General features: G+C 36.2%; 2 protein-coding genes across 4 annotated transcripts in view; one reads left to right on the top strand and one right to left on the bottom strand.

Annotated features, from left to right (window-relative positions):
- LOC135831991 (NIF3-like protein 1) overlaps window positions 1–15,441 on the bottom strand; it is a 90,725-nt gene that overhangs the window by 44,493 nt on the left and 30,791 nt on the right. The gene's annotated exons all lie outside the window — the stretch shown is intronic.
- LOC135831926 (glutamine--fructose-6-phosphate aminotransferase [isomerizing] 2-like) overlaps window positions 1–15,441 on the top strand; it is a 50,181-nt gene that overhangs the window by 8,125 nt on the left and 26,615 nt on the right. For both annotated transcript variants that reach the window (XM_065344801.1, XM_065344794.1), the window contains exons 2-5: window positions 9,675–9,782; window positions 10,158–10,247; window positions 10,335–10,648; window positions 14,671–14,812. In XM_065344801.1, the coding sequence (XP_065200873.1) occupies window positions 9,675–9,782; window positions 10,158–10,247; window positions 10,335–10,648; window positions 14,671–14,812 (654 nt within the window). The remainder of the gene's footprint in view (window positions 1–9,674; window positions 9,783–10,157; window positions 10,248–10,334; window positions 10,649–14,670; window positions 14,813–15,441) is intronic.

Below are 15,441 nucleotides of genomic sequence, written 5' to 3'. Positions count from 1 at the left end.
TTGTGGTAGAGGGGGGCGGTGTAATAATTATTCCTATTGTCATGTACTGGATCATATGTATACTTATTTCGGTTTTTCAAATCTAAATCTAGCTACCTTTGAGGAATCCGTTTCAAGAATCTCGTATATACGATTAAATTTCGAAACACGATCTGGATCAAATGGAATGGTTTTTGGGAGTTAATTACAAGGTAGTCCGAATTCTAATGTAGGTACATACAATCATACAACGCATTTACCACAAATATACGTTTACCTCCTGGTTTATTCGATGCTGATGCTATACGGACGTATAACTGAACTAGATGCACTTCGCTTTTGCACGAAATACATACCTACATGTAGGTAGGAATACATAATACGAGTATACCTAATGCAGTGGGTCATTCCATGCCAAATCGGCGGATTTTTGCACGAGGGGTCTTCGATTTTTTTCAAAATCAGATCATTTGTAGAGGTCATCAAACGATGACGAATGACGCAAACCGGACATTTTTTCGATTTTTTTTGACGGAGCTGTGGCGCTTCAAAGTTCTCCAAAATGGCCGAAAATGGAAAATTTCAGTTGCAAATTGCTCCGGTTGTACGTGGTATAGAATTTTGAACTTTTTTTCAAATTGTAGTACTTTGAGAGGGTAATCGACGAGTGATGTCAAAATCAGTGTTGCCACTTTCAAAAACCTAAAAAAATCGATTTTAAAACTTATAATTTAAATATAACCACGATCTCGGCGAGTAAAAATTCTGAAAAAATTCTCAGTTTTAGTCCCTTTTATGTAGAATAACATATCAAAAAATTAGACTGGCATCTTTTTTCATTTTCGAGAAAAAAAAATTACAAGTTTTACAATTGCTGCAAAAGTACCATCCGAAACCTAAAAAATGAAAATTTTTGCATTTTTGAAATATTTTACCAATGTGTAGACGATAATGTGAAAAAAATCCCCCTCCCCCCAATTTGTCGACAAATTGACGAAAAATGCATTAATTTCACTCTTGAAATAAAAATTTATAGCACGAAAAATGTCATGCGAGTACATCAAATCACTTTGACAGCATTGCCCAATGGTTTTTGCTTTCACCTCGAGATATACTCGTACACGTATGTGTAGTGTGTACCATGTACCTATACTTATACCCGTACGATTGATGGAACTAGTAGAAAAAAAATTGTTTTGCATACACGAATAGGTACCTACATTTATATAAAATGCGATGACATGAAAAATTTTTCAATCGATTATTTGACACGGTGTTCGAAAATGTGGAAAATTACGTAACGTCGTCGTCGTTTTTTCTTCTCTCCATATTGTAGCCGTACGTACGCTCGTGTTTTTTCCTCAACAGGTCTCGAATAAAAAAACTCTACCTACTCGTGCATTATTTTTGCTGCCATACCGTACGTAATCCGCGTACTTACACGTAGTATATTCGAGGGTATCGCAAAAAAACAACAAAAAAAAAAATCCAGAAAGAAAAAATACTGGCTCGGCTCGGCTCAACATTAGCTTTTAAAATATTAAGTTAGCTCGCAGCCGTACGAGTATACTACCTATTCGTATAGGCTACGGCATATGTGGTATTTGGCAGGCTCGAGGATTCGGGCTTTGCAGGGTTAAACTGGGTTACTCTTACTTTATTCGTTTGCGATTGTTTTACTCCAATTTAGCCACCTCCGTCACTCTATACGAGCATTCGTCGTGTAATTGTGCGAGTACACAGCCCAACTCAGCCCACCTACCTACGTAACAAGAGAAAAAAAGCTCCAGTCAGAGCCCCAACTATACAACTGGCCTACTGTGGAAAAACTCTTAATGATCTCACTTGTTTAGGGGATATAAATTCAATTTTTCATCTTTGCTACGTCGAGTCGCGAGCTGTAGTACTCGTACGGCTTTAGAAATTTTCATTCCTCCGCCTCCGCCTCTTGCTCGCTGCTTCACGTTTAGCTTCACTTTAAAGATTATACGTTTACGTACTTTATTATAGCGGAGAAGTTGGAGATTAAAATTCATATTCTCGTCAAATGACACGGTATGCGTTCAAGACGAGACCGCAACAGACCGCTTTGCGCCTCTACTCAGTACTCACTCCTCCTCACTCGCGCTTTCTGACGTTGTGTATTCGCTATTTCGCTCGCGAACAAAATAAATTACAAACTGTATTCCAAGTGTAAACATTTTGACGTTAAATGATAACATGGTTTTTAAACCGTTACTTTCGACGCCGATGCCGAAACCGACGCCACCGGCGCGGCACCCCCTCGCCGCATCCCTTAACTTACGACTTTTGCTGCGGCAAAAGCTCATTATCTTTACGTATCTGTTAAATAGTGATTAGTTATGGCGGAGAAAGGAAAAAATATTCAAGGCCAGTTGGCCAACCAAGCACATTTTCATAACATTGTGAGACAGAGGAGTCCATTGGAAAACTGCAATTTTCATAGTTATAATCTGCATTTCATGACAGAAGCATGAAATCTTTTTTCAAAATTTATCAATCTGGACCTTTTTGCGAGGTCATATTCATATACATACATATGTAATTCAAAATTTTCAATCAGAAAATCTCAAATTTGAGGCACTCCTCCCCCTCGCCTCTTGAAAATGAAGACATGTTTGAACTGAGTGAGATTGAATTACAATATTAAAACGACCCCACGAACGAGCAAATAACCAAATTTTGAAAAATGAGGAACCAATCCCCCTTCACTTTGAGCCTTACTCTCTACAACCCTCTTATGGGGATCAGCGAATGCCTCCAGGGTTCAAAAAGTTTCTTAGACGTTTCAGTTCATCGTAGAAAATTTCGCGCTTCTATCATAAAACGTATAGTTTACTTACATTTCGCCACTGGACTATAAACTGAAATTTAAAACAGCTCGGCGTCAAATTTAATTATTTTGCTACGATAATTTTTCCACTTTCGCGAACACCTACCGTACTATGTACCTTGCAACTTTCCCTATACCGTTCACCGTTAACTTCATCTCACGCTGAGTGTAAAATTTACGCTGCTGCTGGATTTTTGGCGACTTCATTTTTAGTACCTACCGTACAGTGCCTCGTTTTTCATTATATACGCCTTATTTACTCCAAGAGTAAATAAAAGCGTCTTCTCGTTAATTTTTTTTCACAGATGGATTTACTTCGCACCTTTGAAAAAAAAATACCAAAAGGAAATCTGTTTTAAATTGGATTTCGCTAAATTCTCACGCGAGGTTTTTTTTTTGTTTGTTTACTTTTAAAATGTAATTTCAAAGAATGTAGGCAGGTAATCTTAATCCACTCACGTACATTTGGAAAATTGGTTTTAACAATTTTTTAAAAATTAGAACACGTGTAATTTGGAGACAGTATCAAGAACATAATATGAGAACTCGTGGCGAGTTGGAAGGGAGAAAAGAAGAAGTTGAAATGGCTCATTTGAAAAATTGGCGCTTTATTAATTTTTTAAAAATGATGTTATCGCGTAAAATTTTTCACTTAAATACGAATTGATTGAGCGACGCACTAAAAATCTTGAAAAAAATTCAAAACCATTTAAATCTGCTCTTTAGCTCATTCCATCATCCCAATTCGCTCAAGGTGAAAATAGAGTACACACCAAATTTCAGCTTTCTCAATCGATTTAGTGAAATTTTCCAAAAATTCACCAAAAATCAGCATCTGAAATTTTGGCTGGTGATGTATTTTTATGCTCTTTCGATTTAGCTACGGGAAACTGAAATTTTTCGAAATAACTTTTTTAAACCGTTAGGATATTGGAAGAAATCCGAAAAAAATTCAACAATTCGTACTTCATAATTATAATGTTCTATTTTTATACTTGCAGAATTTGTTTCAATAGTCCGGCATATGACAATAGGAGTAATTGAAGCCCCCCCCCCGCCAATCCTCCGAGAACACTTTTTTCTTAAAGGGGACATCCTAAGGAACATTTTAAAGCAAACTTGCTCAAAAAAAGCTGGCCTCACTTTCAAAATGGCGGTCATTTTTAATGGCAGGTCAGCCGAAATTGCAGATTTTGCGTTTCAACATAGGACTTACACGAGATCGAAAGATCATGCAAAAATTTATCACCTGTCAAAATTTCAAGTGCCAAAGTGCGTTTTTCGATTTTTGGTGAATTTTTTAAAATTCAATTTAGGCCAAAAAGAAATCTGAAATTTGGGATATACCCTATTTTCGACGTGTCACATCGATTGGGAACGTTTTAAACCCGTTTTGAGCAGTTCTGGAGCCTCCAGCAGATTTTTGAAACTCGAGATTCCCACAAAATTCCATCAAATTGGAGTTGTAAAGCTGAAAGGGTACCACCCGATAAGATAGGCAAAATGCCCTTAACCTCGGATTTCCATAAAACTCACAGGGTATGTTTAGTACCCCCAAAAAATAATTTTGGGCTCATAACCCGCTCCCCACCCCACCCCCCTCAGGCAGGGGGGCCAAAAAACGCGTTTTTCAGGGGAAAAATTCTGCATCAGCGAGTAATTTAGATAAATTTATTCTGTAAACGAATATAGTTAGAGGATACATGGGGTTACCTCCCTGAATTTTTTCAGAATTTTTCATCGCATGGGGGGAGAAGGAGGGACAAAAGAAAACTTTAAATCGACATTACTCCGGAACAAAGAAACATACCAAAACGATTTTTTCGTCAAATATGTATTTTTAGGTCTACTTTCTATAGAAATCATCACCCGGCCATTTGGAGTGGTGGGTCAAGCTCAAAAGCTCAAAAAACTCTCAAAAAACCACGTTTTTTACGTTTTTCTCCAAAAATATGGACAAATGGCCAAAATTGAAGAGAACCAAGTTGTTCAGCGTGAAATTTTACCTCAGAATGTGTAATTGAAAATTCATTTATACCGCGCGATCGTACGGTAAAACTACACGCGCAGAAGTATTTTTGCTTAAATGTATGTATCAGGATAGTTGAAAGGGTATTCCTGAGTAAAATAGGTGAAATGCCCCTGTCCTCAGATTTCTGAAACTTTGATGAAACATCGTTGGGTACCTTTAAAAAAAATGTTGGAGCCAAAAAAAATTCCCCCACCCCACCTCCCTTGCTCACAATAGCGAAAAAACGTTTTTTTGGGAGAGGGATCAATCATACAGGTTTGTTGCGTTTTCTGCGTGGAAAAAAAATTGAAGGATTCACCCCCCTCGAGGGGGAGCCATGTGCTGTAGCTGATTCTACGAGAAATTTCATGTACAATAACAATGAACTTATGTAATTTTCCCATAGCAATGAAACCAACATCATGAAAATAACTTTATTTCGAAAATCCGTGAAAATTGAGGGGGTCTGAGGGGCTCTGGAGAGGGGTAAGTGATTGTAGCAGAAAATCAGAGGTCATATTCGTGCTCAGCGGTATCGAATCATATGAAAACGACACCAACATCATGAAAATAACTTTATTTCGAAAATCGTGAAAATTGAGGGGGTCTGAGGGGCTCTGGAGAGGGGTAAGTGATTGTAGCAGAAAATCAGAGGTCATATTCGTGCTCAGCGGTATCGAATCATATGAAAACGACACCAACATCATGAAAATAACTTTATTTCGAAAATCGTGAAAATTGAGGGGGGCTGAGGGGCTCTGGAGAGGGGTAAGTGATTGTAGCAGAAAATCAGAGGTCATATTCGTGCTCAGCGGTATCGAATCATATGAAAACGACACCAACATCATCAAAATAAATATATTTCGAAAATCGTGAAAATTGAGGGGGTCTGAGGGGCTCTGGAGAGGGGTAGGTGAGTGTAGCAGAAAATCTGAGGTCATATTCGTGCTCAGCGGTATCGAATCATATGAAAACGATACCCTACTCATTGGTAGTTATTTTTTTCAAAATTCCCATTTCACCCCTCACCCCCCTACGATACATTATTCCAAGTTTTCACCACGGCGCACCAAAGCAAAAATTTCTAATATAGTATATGATGTTTGGGGGCCAAAAATACATCCAAAAAACGTGTTTACAAAATTGTACCTCGCAATCTTGATTGTTAATAGGCATAAAAAAATGAAAAAAACGCCATTTAGAGGGGTAAATATGAGGGGAGGGGGTTGAAAATTTTTGTGTGAATACCTATCAAGGATATACATAACTTCCAGAAAAATTTTCAAAATCGGTTGAAATGGGGCTGAGAAAAGTGCTACTGAAAATTCAAAAAGGGAGGCTCCGCAAAAAGGGTAGGGGGTGTGGATCTGAAATTTTTTGCGCAGAGGTTTCTCTATGGTACCCACCTTTCATGTTAAACGCTTTTGGGGACCATTTCACCCCTCTTAGGCGCCTATAGCCCTTACGTATTTTTTGGGGAACCCCCTTTTTTGAATGGTTGTGGTTCCACCCTTCAATCCAGGAGGAAAAAAAATTCGCACGATGTGTAACTGTGTACACGTAGCGCACACTGCGAGATAAAAGACACACGAATAATGAAGTAAAAACAAAAGGAAAATGAAAAAAAACCTCAGCCCCGTCGGGCTTCGACCACCTAGGTCGCCGCTTCATTCTGTTTATTATTTTTTCTTTCTTTCTTTTAAGAGACTTAAAATGTGAGCAAAGTTTTCGCCAAGTAGGTGCGTCGTTGTTGCGTTGCGACAAACGATCTATGTTGTAGTTGGAGTTTTCGACGAATATACGCCTCGCCTCGTCTCGTCTCGTCTCGGCTAGAGCAAAAAAGGAAATGAGCTGAGCAAGGGGTGAGGATGGAGAAAATTGCGTATTTAATTAGGTGAAAACTTACAACTCGCGTCGAAAGCAGATTTCATCTCGACACGTACTCGTACATCGTCTAACGCGCGTACAATTTAACATTTCTCTTCCTTTTGCCATCTTACTACGTAAGATACCTATACTATGGTAGGTATTTAATTCACCTTCCCCTCGCTCGAGAATTAAAACACACTAAAGGATGATTCTGCTTCAAGCAGGTAACCCAGTTTGAGCATACCGATATACGGGAGCTTAAATAACGCCAAAATTACGTAAAATACACACAAACAAATGTTGCTCCGATTACAACAAAATTGCATGGTATTGATGGAAAAATAACAAAATCAACGTGAAATCATTCAAAATTACGAAAAAAGTGATGACATAAATCATCAAAAATTAGCAAAATGAACAAGAAGTAGCCCTATAGGTATAAATCATCATTTGAAAATATTCTCAAATTCATACAAACTACATGAATAGACATCACAAGTTTCTGAAATGATGAAAAATTAGCTAAAATTTACACCAAATTGTGTAAACTGTAAAATATTTCTAAAAATAGTTCAATTTAAATGTTTTCGAAAAAGTCAAAATCGACACCAAAATCGTTGAGAATTACGTGAAAAACCCAAGAAAATATCACAAAAATTGCAAGGTGTCTTAAGAATTTAAAATGAAAAAGCATGGACTTCGGCAGGATTTTTTCAAATACTTTTCGATTTCTTTATGAGGGATGGGGAAGGAAGGTTCAACATTTTACACGTCAATTTTTCGCTTTTCATTATGTCTTTGGAATTCCCAGATTTTTTCGGAGGGAGGAAGTGTCAAAAATACGTACCTACCTTTCACCATTGGAATTATTCCATGGATTTTTTTAGAGATGAAGGATCAAAGTTTAACACTCAAATCGTACACTTTTCGAGTGTTATGAGATTTACCAATATTTTTTCAAAGAAGGCGGGGGAGGAGGGTTAAAAATATTTTTACAGGGCGCCATTGCCATTTGTTTCCAAAAAAAGAAGTCAGGGTGTCTAACAAAATTTCTCCATTTCTCCGAAGAAATGCAGTACTTTTACAGTACCTTTTGCATTACCTATTTTTTTTTATCCAGCTTACATCGACCACCCCCCCCCCCAGAAAAAAAATTTTTTTGAACCGGTTGGAATTTGTCGATATTTTACAAGTGCATATTAATTTAACAAGTGTTGCCATATTTTAAGGTACAAAATGAACATTTTTTTTTTTTTAATTTTCACCAATTAATTGAAGACGTCATAACAAAAAGGGGTATATATGACACATATGTCCTTTTTGAGACGAATCCATATTGTTATTCTTCAGACCTTCTTCTATCATATGAGACCATCCCCACTTCACAAAGTCGAAAAACTAGTGAGATATCGCCATTTTAAAACTGCGAAGTCGATTAAAAATTTACTTTTTCAGAGATAATGGGTTACTCATGGTCGATTTTGTGTTGTCAACCATTATTTACCTGGTTTAAATCCAAGAATTTGCTCAAAAACACTTTTAAATCAATAAAAAAAATTGGCCAAAAAAACTTGTCTTTTTTGTTTGTTTTTTTTTTTTACTCAACATATCGATCTTTTTTCAGAGATAATGGGTTACTCATGGTCGATTTTGTGTTATCAACCATTATTTACCTGGTTTAAATCCAAAAATTTGCTCGAAAACATTTTTAAATCAAAAAAAAATTGGCTAATTTTTCGCTTCAAAAAGGACATATAATTCGGAACGTTGGAGCACTTACCACTAACACACAGTTTCCATCCAGACTGATGGTGCATAGCATTTCATATAGTTAGATAGTGGGAAAATAAGATAAAATCGTCACCATGTTCAAATATGCACATTTCTAAACTTCACAAGCACTCAAACTTTCAAACAGTTTTTTCTCAAAATACAACTTTCACACATATGTCCTTTTTGCTGTGACGTCTTCAATTCATTTTGAGGTTTTTAAAAAATTTTTAATCAATGATTCTGAGAAAAAATACAATAGTTTTCAGGCAAAATGCAGTACTTTGCAGTACTTGCAGTACAGAGGATTTCAATGCAGTACTTTTACAGTACTTGCAGTACCTGTTAGACACCCTGGAAGTACACCATTTTGCAAGTTATATAATTAGGTACAAAACGCGAGATTTATTTTGCAATTTTTGGCAGCCAAGTGAAAATTTTCGGAATTTTAAGCAAAAAAAAAATTGTTGGCAGAAAGCGAGACTTGACAATTTTAGCAGCGAAAGAATTAAGAGCTTCTTGGCAATTTCATGACAAAAAACGCAACTTTTGGACAATTTGTGGAAAAAAATGAGTCTTTTAAATTTTTTTTCAAAAAAACACAATTTTCAGCAATTTTGCTAAAAGCAAATGTTTTGGTTAATTTTTAAATAAATCAGAATTTTTGATAATTCTTTGCAAAAAACAAAACTTATTTAGCAATTTTGGCAAAAATCAGGACTTTATGAAAATTATTGGTGAAAAAATGACATTATTTTTAGCAATTGAGAGTAATTTGTGGAAAAAAAGGTGAAAAACTTGAGCAGAATTTTTATTCAAAAATAACAAGAATACGACAATTTTAGCAAAAAGCAGCATAACTGGCAAAAAAAAAACACAATTTTTCCCCAATTTTGTTGAAAAAAAAAAACAGTTTTGACAGCTTCTGCTGAAATGGCGAGACTTTGCAATTTTGCTAGAAAGCGAGAATTTTCATCAATTTTTGACAGAAAACAAGACTTATTTGATACCCAAAATGGAAAATTTGATTTAAATGTACCAATACCTAGATATACCATTGTCCATTGTCATTACGAGTACAAAATATAATTATCGCGAGGGAAAGACCCAGCCTGCTTGTAGCTAAACTATTACTAAATACTTGAGATGTGACTGTGGCATTGAAACGACCTTTTCTGTTTTCTTTTGCAGGAATCTTTGCTTACTTGAATTATCATATGCCAAAGAGTCGTAAAGAAATTCTCGATTTGTTGGTAACCGGTTTGAAACGACTTGAATACAGAGGATACGATTCTGCGGGTAAGTTCGATCTCTTTTGAATCGGTTTCATTTTGAGCAGGCAAACGGTCGTGGTTTACAATCTCTAGACACCATCACTTCACTCGATTGAACGAAACGATGAAACAAAATGCTTGATCAGTAACTTCGAAGGTGACGGTGACAAATCTAAAACGACCTTTGAACGTTTAAACTATTCACTCGAGCAAACGTTCACTAGGAAATATTCTCAATGTTGACCTTGCCAAAAAAAAAAGTACCCACACCTACCCATTAGCTATTTCGCTTTAGGTTACCCATCTACACGTAATGTGTACAGCATTCACAATTTACGTAACAAATGCGATCGTAAAAGTACTGTACTAACAAAAGCATTTTCATTGTGATACTTTACAGGTTTAGCTTTAGATTCGCCCGATGGCCATAACATAAATATAATTAAGAAATCGGGAAAAGTTGCAGCCCTCGAACAGCAAATTCTCGAAGGTAATTGAAGAACAGACTGTAGTCACCCTGACGATATGTTTTCATCGAAGTAATCGAAACCTATAAATTGATTTTCTATTTTTGTAGATGAGGATAAAACCAACTTCGATATCATTGTGGCCTTTCACGTTGGAATAGCCCATACTCGTTGGGCTACTCACGGAGTACCGAGTGAGGTGAACTCGCATCCTCAGCGCTCCGATTCGGACAATTCGTTCTGCGTCGTTCACAACGGAATCGTCACCAATTACAAGGAACTTAAAGCTTTTCTCATCCGCAAAGGATACGAATTCGAATCGGATACCGATACCGAAGTCATCGCGAAATTAGTCCATCATATTTACAAACAGCACCCGTCCTACTGTTTTCGAGAACTTGTTGAACAAGTTGTACAACAACTGGTAGGTACTTGAACCGTGGTCAATTCAACTAAAACTTATATTACTCGTATACTATCGTACATATATGTATTATCGAATTGTACTCGTATTTGCTCGGCGTAAATTCACAACTAGTGTGAATGACGCTGGCGGATGCGTGTCAATCACCCAAACTGTCCTACAAAAAAATTGCCCACATGGGTGCTTACTACTGCTTATACTACGAGTGCTAACTGCTCGTATGCGATATGCAATGTTATTCGGCATCAATAATATGTAAAGTCATGCATGCCGATGTCACGTTCACACGTGTGATCATCTATTCATAAAAGTCACTCTTATAAAGTACGCATCTCTCTTTCCAAGGTATAAAATTCTTCCACGTTCGACGAGCTGCCAAAAATTCACTTCCAATGGCTACTGCTTTCGAGCGATGATTCGTCGGTGATCATTTTCGTCTCGCTTGACAGCATCTTGGAAGTTGGAATCGACCACAAGTCATTTTTTAAAACGTAGAAATCCTGAAAATTACTTTTGAAAACAGAACATCAAAAAAACGTTTTCAGCTTACTCGTTTTCAAATACTCGTAGGTTCTTTCATTTTTAAAAATATGTACTAATAACGGAAGGAAAAAATGATTTTAAAAAAAAATTTTCATTTGCAAAATTGGAAGTTATAAGTTGACAAATTATGAATTAAACAGTCAAGAAAAATTGAGAATTTTGACCCCCCCCCCCATAAAATAATTCAAGTAACCAAAATAGTGACAAAACATTTAAATGCACAAAAAGTCACTGAAAAAATAGAACTTTTCGTGTTTTATTAAAATCTAAAAATTCAACTAGATAGTGCCAAAAAAGTTAATGTTGCAACTTTTAGATTAAAAAAATCATTGTTTATTTTGACCATTTGGGACGGCAAAGTAAAAATTTTGTAATTTCAGGAAAAAAGTTAAACTTTTAGCAATTCAGCAAAAAAGTTTTTTTTTCAGTAATTTTTGGTAAAAAACTACACATGAGAACAAATTTTTGGGAAAGAGTGAGATAGTCCGGCATATGACAATAGGAGTAGTTGCACCCCCCCGCGCCGATCCTCCTGAACAACTTTTTCCTTAAAGGGGACATCCTAAGGAACATTTTAAAGCAAACTTGCCCAAAAAAAGTTGGCCTTACTTACAAAATGGCGGCCATTTTGATTGGCAGGTCAGCCGAAATCGCAGCTTTTGCGTTTCAACATAGGACTTGCACGAAATTTTTCAAACCTTACAAAGGTAGATCAAAAGATCATGCAAAAATTCATCACCTGTCAAAATTTCAAGTGCCAAAGTGCGTTTTTCGATTTTTGGTGAATTTTTGAAAATCCAATTTTCGCAAAAAATGAGGGAAAAAATCAAAATTTTACCAAATTGACCAAGAAAGCTGAAATTTGGGATATATCCTATTTTCGACATGCCAAATCGATTGGAAACGGTTTCAACCCGTTTCGAGCAGTTCTGGAGCCTCCAGCAGATTTTTGAAACTCGAAATTCCCACAAAATTCCATCAAATTGGAGTTGTAAAGCTAAAATTTATTCTAAAAACTAATTTCAATACGCTACGAAGTACCTACTGCAGGTGAATTTCAAGTCGTCTTGGTGCCTCCAGCGACTTTTTGAAAATTCCTGAAGCCTCCAGCAGGTTTTTGAAACTTCAAATTTTCACAAAATTTCATCAAACTGAGATGGAGAGTCGAAAATCATTCTGCAAACTAATTTCAATACGCTACGAAGTTGACTGCTGGTGGATTTCAAGTCGTTTTGGCGCCTCTAGTGACTTTTCTGATGAAGGCTCCAGGAATTATCAAAAAGTCGCTGGAGGCTCCAAAACGACTTGAAATTCACCTTGCAGTACTTCGTAGCGTATTGAAATTAGTTTTTAGAATAAATTTCAGCTTTACAACTCCAATTTGATGAAATTTTGTGGGAATTTCGAGTTTTAAAAATCTGCTGGAGGCTCCAGAACTGCTCGAAACGGGTTGAAACCGTTTCCAATCGATTTGGCATGTCGAAAATAGGATATATCCCAAATTTCAGCTTTCTTGGTCAATTTGATAAAATTTTGATTTTTTCCCTCATTTTTAGCCTAAATTGGATTTTCAAAAATTCACCAAAAATCGAAAAACGCACTTCGGCACTTGAAATTTCGACAGGTGATAAATTTTTGCATGATCTTTCGATCTATCTTTGTAAGGTTTGAGGCTGACCTGCCAATCAAAATGGCCGCCATTTTGTAAGTAAGGCCAACTTTTTTTTGGGCAAGTTTGCTTTAAAATGTTCCTTAGGATGTCCCCTTCAAGAAAAAAGTTGTCCCGAAGGATCGGCGGGGGGGGTGCAATTACTCCTATTGGCATATGCCGGACTAGAACTTTATGGAACTTTTCTCTTCTACAAAAAAACACAACTTTTAGCAATTATTGGCCAAAAAAATAAGACTTGAGAATTTTTGTTGAAAAAAAAGACTTTATCAATTTTAGCCAAAAACAATACTTGAGTAATTGAGCAATTTATTATGAGCAAAGAGTGATATTTTTTCAAAATTGTTGTCAAAAACAATTGGTCTATTTTGCAACTTTTTTTTGGTAAAAAGCGGGGCGTTTCTGTAAATTCTGGCAAAAAAGCTCAACTCTAGAGTGCTTAATTTTTTTTTCGGGAAAAAGAGATTTTTCAGCAATTTTGCTATAGAGCAAGATGTTTTGTTAATTACTGTAAAAAGCACGGTCTTCACAAGCAAAACTTTTGGGATTTTTGAAAAAATGAGACTATTTTTGAATTTTTTTTGCAAAAAACACACAATTTTCAACAGAGTTGTCTACAGGAATTTGTATTTGTTGACCAAAAATCATCACTTTTTCACTACCTTAACCTTTCAACAAAAAAATCACTACCTTCCAGAAGTTAATTACTGTAAAAAGCACGGTCTTCACAAGCAAAACTTTTGGGATTTTTGAAAAAATGAGACTATTTTTGAATTTTTTTTGCAAAAAACACACAATTTTCAACAGAGTTGTCTACAGGAATTTGTATTTGTTGACCAAAAATCATCACTTTTTCCACTACCTTAACCTTTCAACAAAAAAATCACTACCTTCCAGAATATTTACCCTCGTCCCTTCCCAGTCGAGTTTTTACAATTTTTTTTTGGATTGGACTTGGTAAATTTTCTAAAAATGTAACTTCAATAACCAAAATTTCACAAAAGTAACCAAAAGTTGCTTTTATCAAAAATGTAGTAACTTGGTTAGTTGAAAATTAACCGAGTATGAGCCTTGGAGGTTGCAAAACCGACGAAAAGAGTCTCAAATAAGCTATGGATATTTCCTATAAGTACATATAATGTTTTCGAACACGAATGAAAAAACTCTCAAAAATTAATATTTTGGACTTTAAACCCTGATCTGCCACTTTCCAAAAATTTGGAAAAAAAATACCAAAAATACTTTAGCTCGAGGTAGACACTCAAGTGAAAAATTATGGTCTTCGATGCTTTTAAGTTCGGAACCGTAATAACAGTTTGAAATATTTTTTCGAACTTTTTGCCTATTTTCAAATACGGATTGCCCCACATCCTCTTTGTACACCACAGAAATTTCAAAGTTTCCATTCAACGTGGTTTTTACTTTTTAGCGCATGTGAAAAGGTGAGGGAGGTGGGCGAAATTTTTTCAATTCTGAAATTTCTTTCGATCTCACCGAAAATACCCTGTGAATATTTCAAAATTAGAGCCAAGTGCTGATTCATTCCTATCATCAGGCAGGAGGGAGGGGGCTTTCGTCATTTTTTCTAAAAGTTCAAAAATCATCGAAAGTCGAGAATTACCCATTCCACAAAATACCTATTTATTCTCATGTTCAATGATTACAGCATTTTTTTCCAACAAAACTTTGCCCTCGCAGAGCAAATACGAGTATATTTCACTATAAAATATAGATCTATAGTAAAGTGCAATATTCTAGCTCCCACTTTCGTAATTCATACTAAAGTTGCGTAATTACTATTTGTATTTAGGAAGGAGCTTTCGCGTTATGTTTCAAAAGCCACCTGTACCCGGGAGAATGTGTCGCTACAAGAAGAGGAAGTCCCCTACTGGTCGGTATCAAAACCAACACCAGATTAGCTACCGATCACGTACCAGTCTTCTACAGCAAAGGTACGTAGCTTATCTGCCTTCACTCAGGTTGAAATTAATTCTCGTCCAACAAATGCTACGTGTTGCCGATGCCGTGTTTTTGATGAGAGACGTATAATTTCGTTTGCTCAAAAAATTGCACCGCATCCGAGACGAGAGTGTCAACGGTGAAGTACACGATATCGGTATTTTCATTGGTACTTACCTATTCCAACTTTCAGCATGTGTATTGTGTATTTGTATGCCAATCGTAAATAGGTAGATATCTACTATACCTACGTAAACGTATAGGACACATAAGTTGAAAATTTTACGACTTTTCATCGAGTAAAAAAAATACCTCGACGTACGTAGTACGTACATCGTACAGCCTGTTCACTATGTAGGTATTAGGTAATAAGGTATCTTCTACGAGTTTATTTCGAATCAGGGACACGAGATACGTACGATGCGATGTGGAATTTTTTTTATTGTTATTTTTTCTGTTTTCGTAGTGGGGTGTGTGTGTTTTACGCTTGTGGTTCTTTCCTATTTATTACACTATACATATACAATACATATAAACATTTATACGCTATACGAGAAAAAATATCCCTCACGAACATCTGCGTTCGCCGATACTACCGAGTATTTTCCAACTTTACTCATTA

This window comes from Planococcus citri, chromosome 1, assembly GCF_950023065.1.
Source record: "Planococcus citri chromosome 1, ihPlaCitr1.1, whole genome shotgun sequence".
NCBI lineage: Eukaryota > Metazoa > Arthropoda > Insecta > Hemiptera > Pseudococcidae > Planococcus > Planococcus citri.
This window is presented reverse-complemented; position numbering and strand designations above follow the sequence as displayed.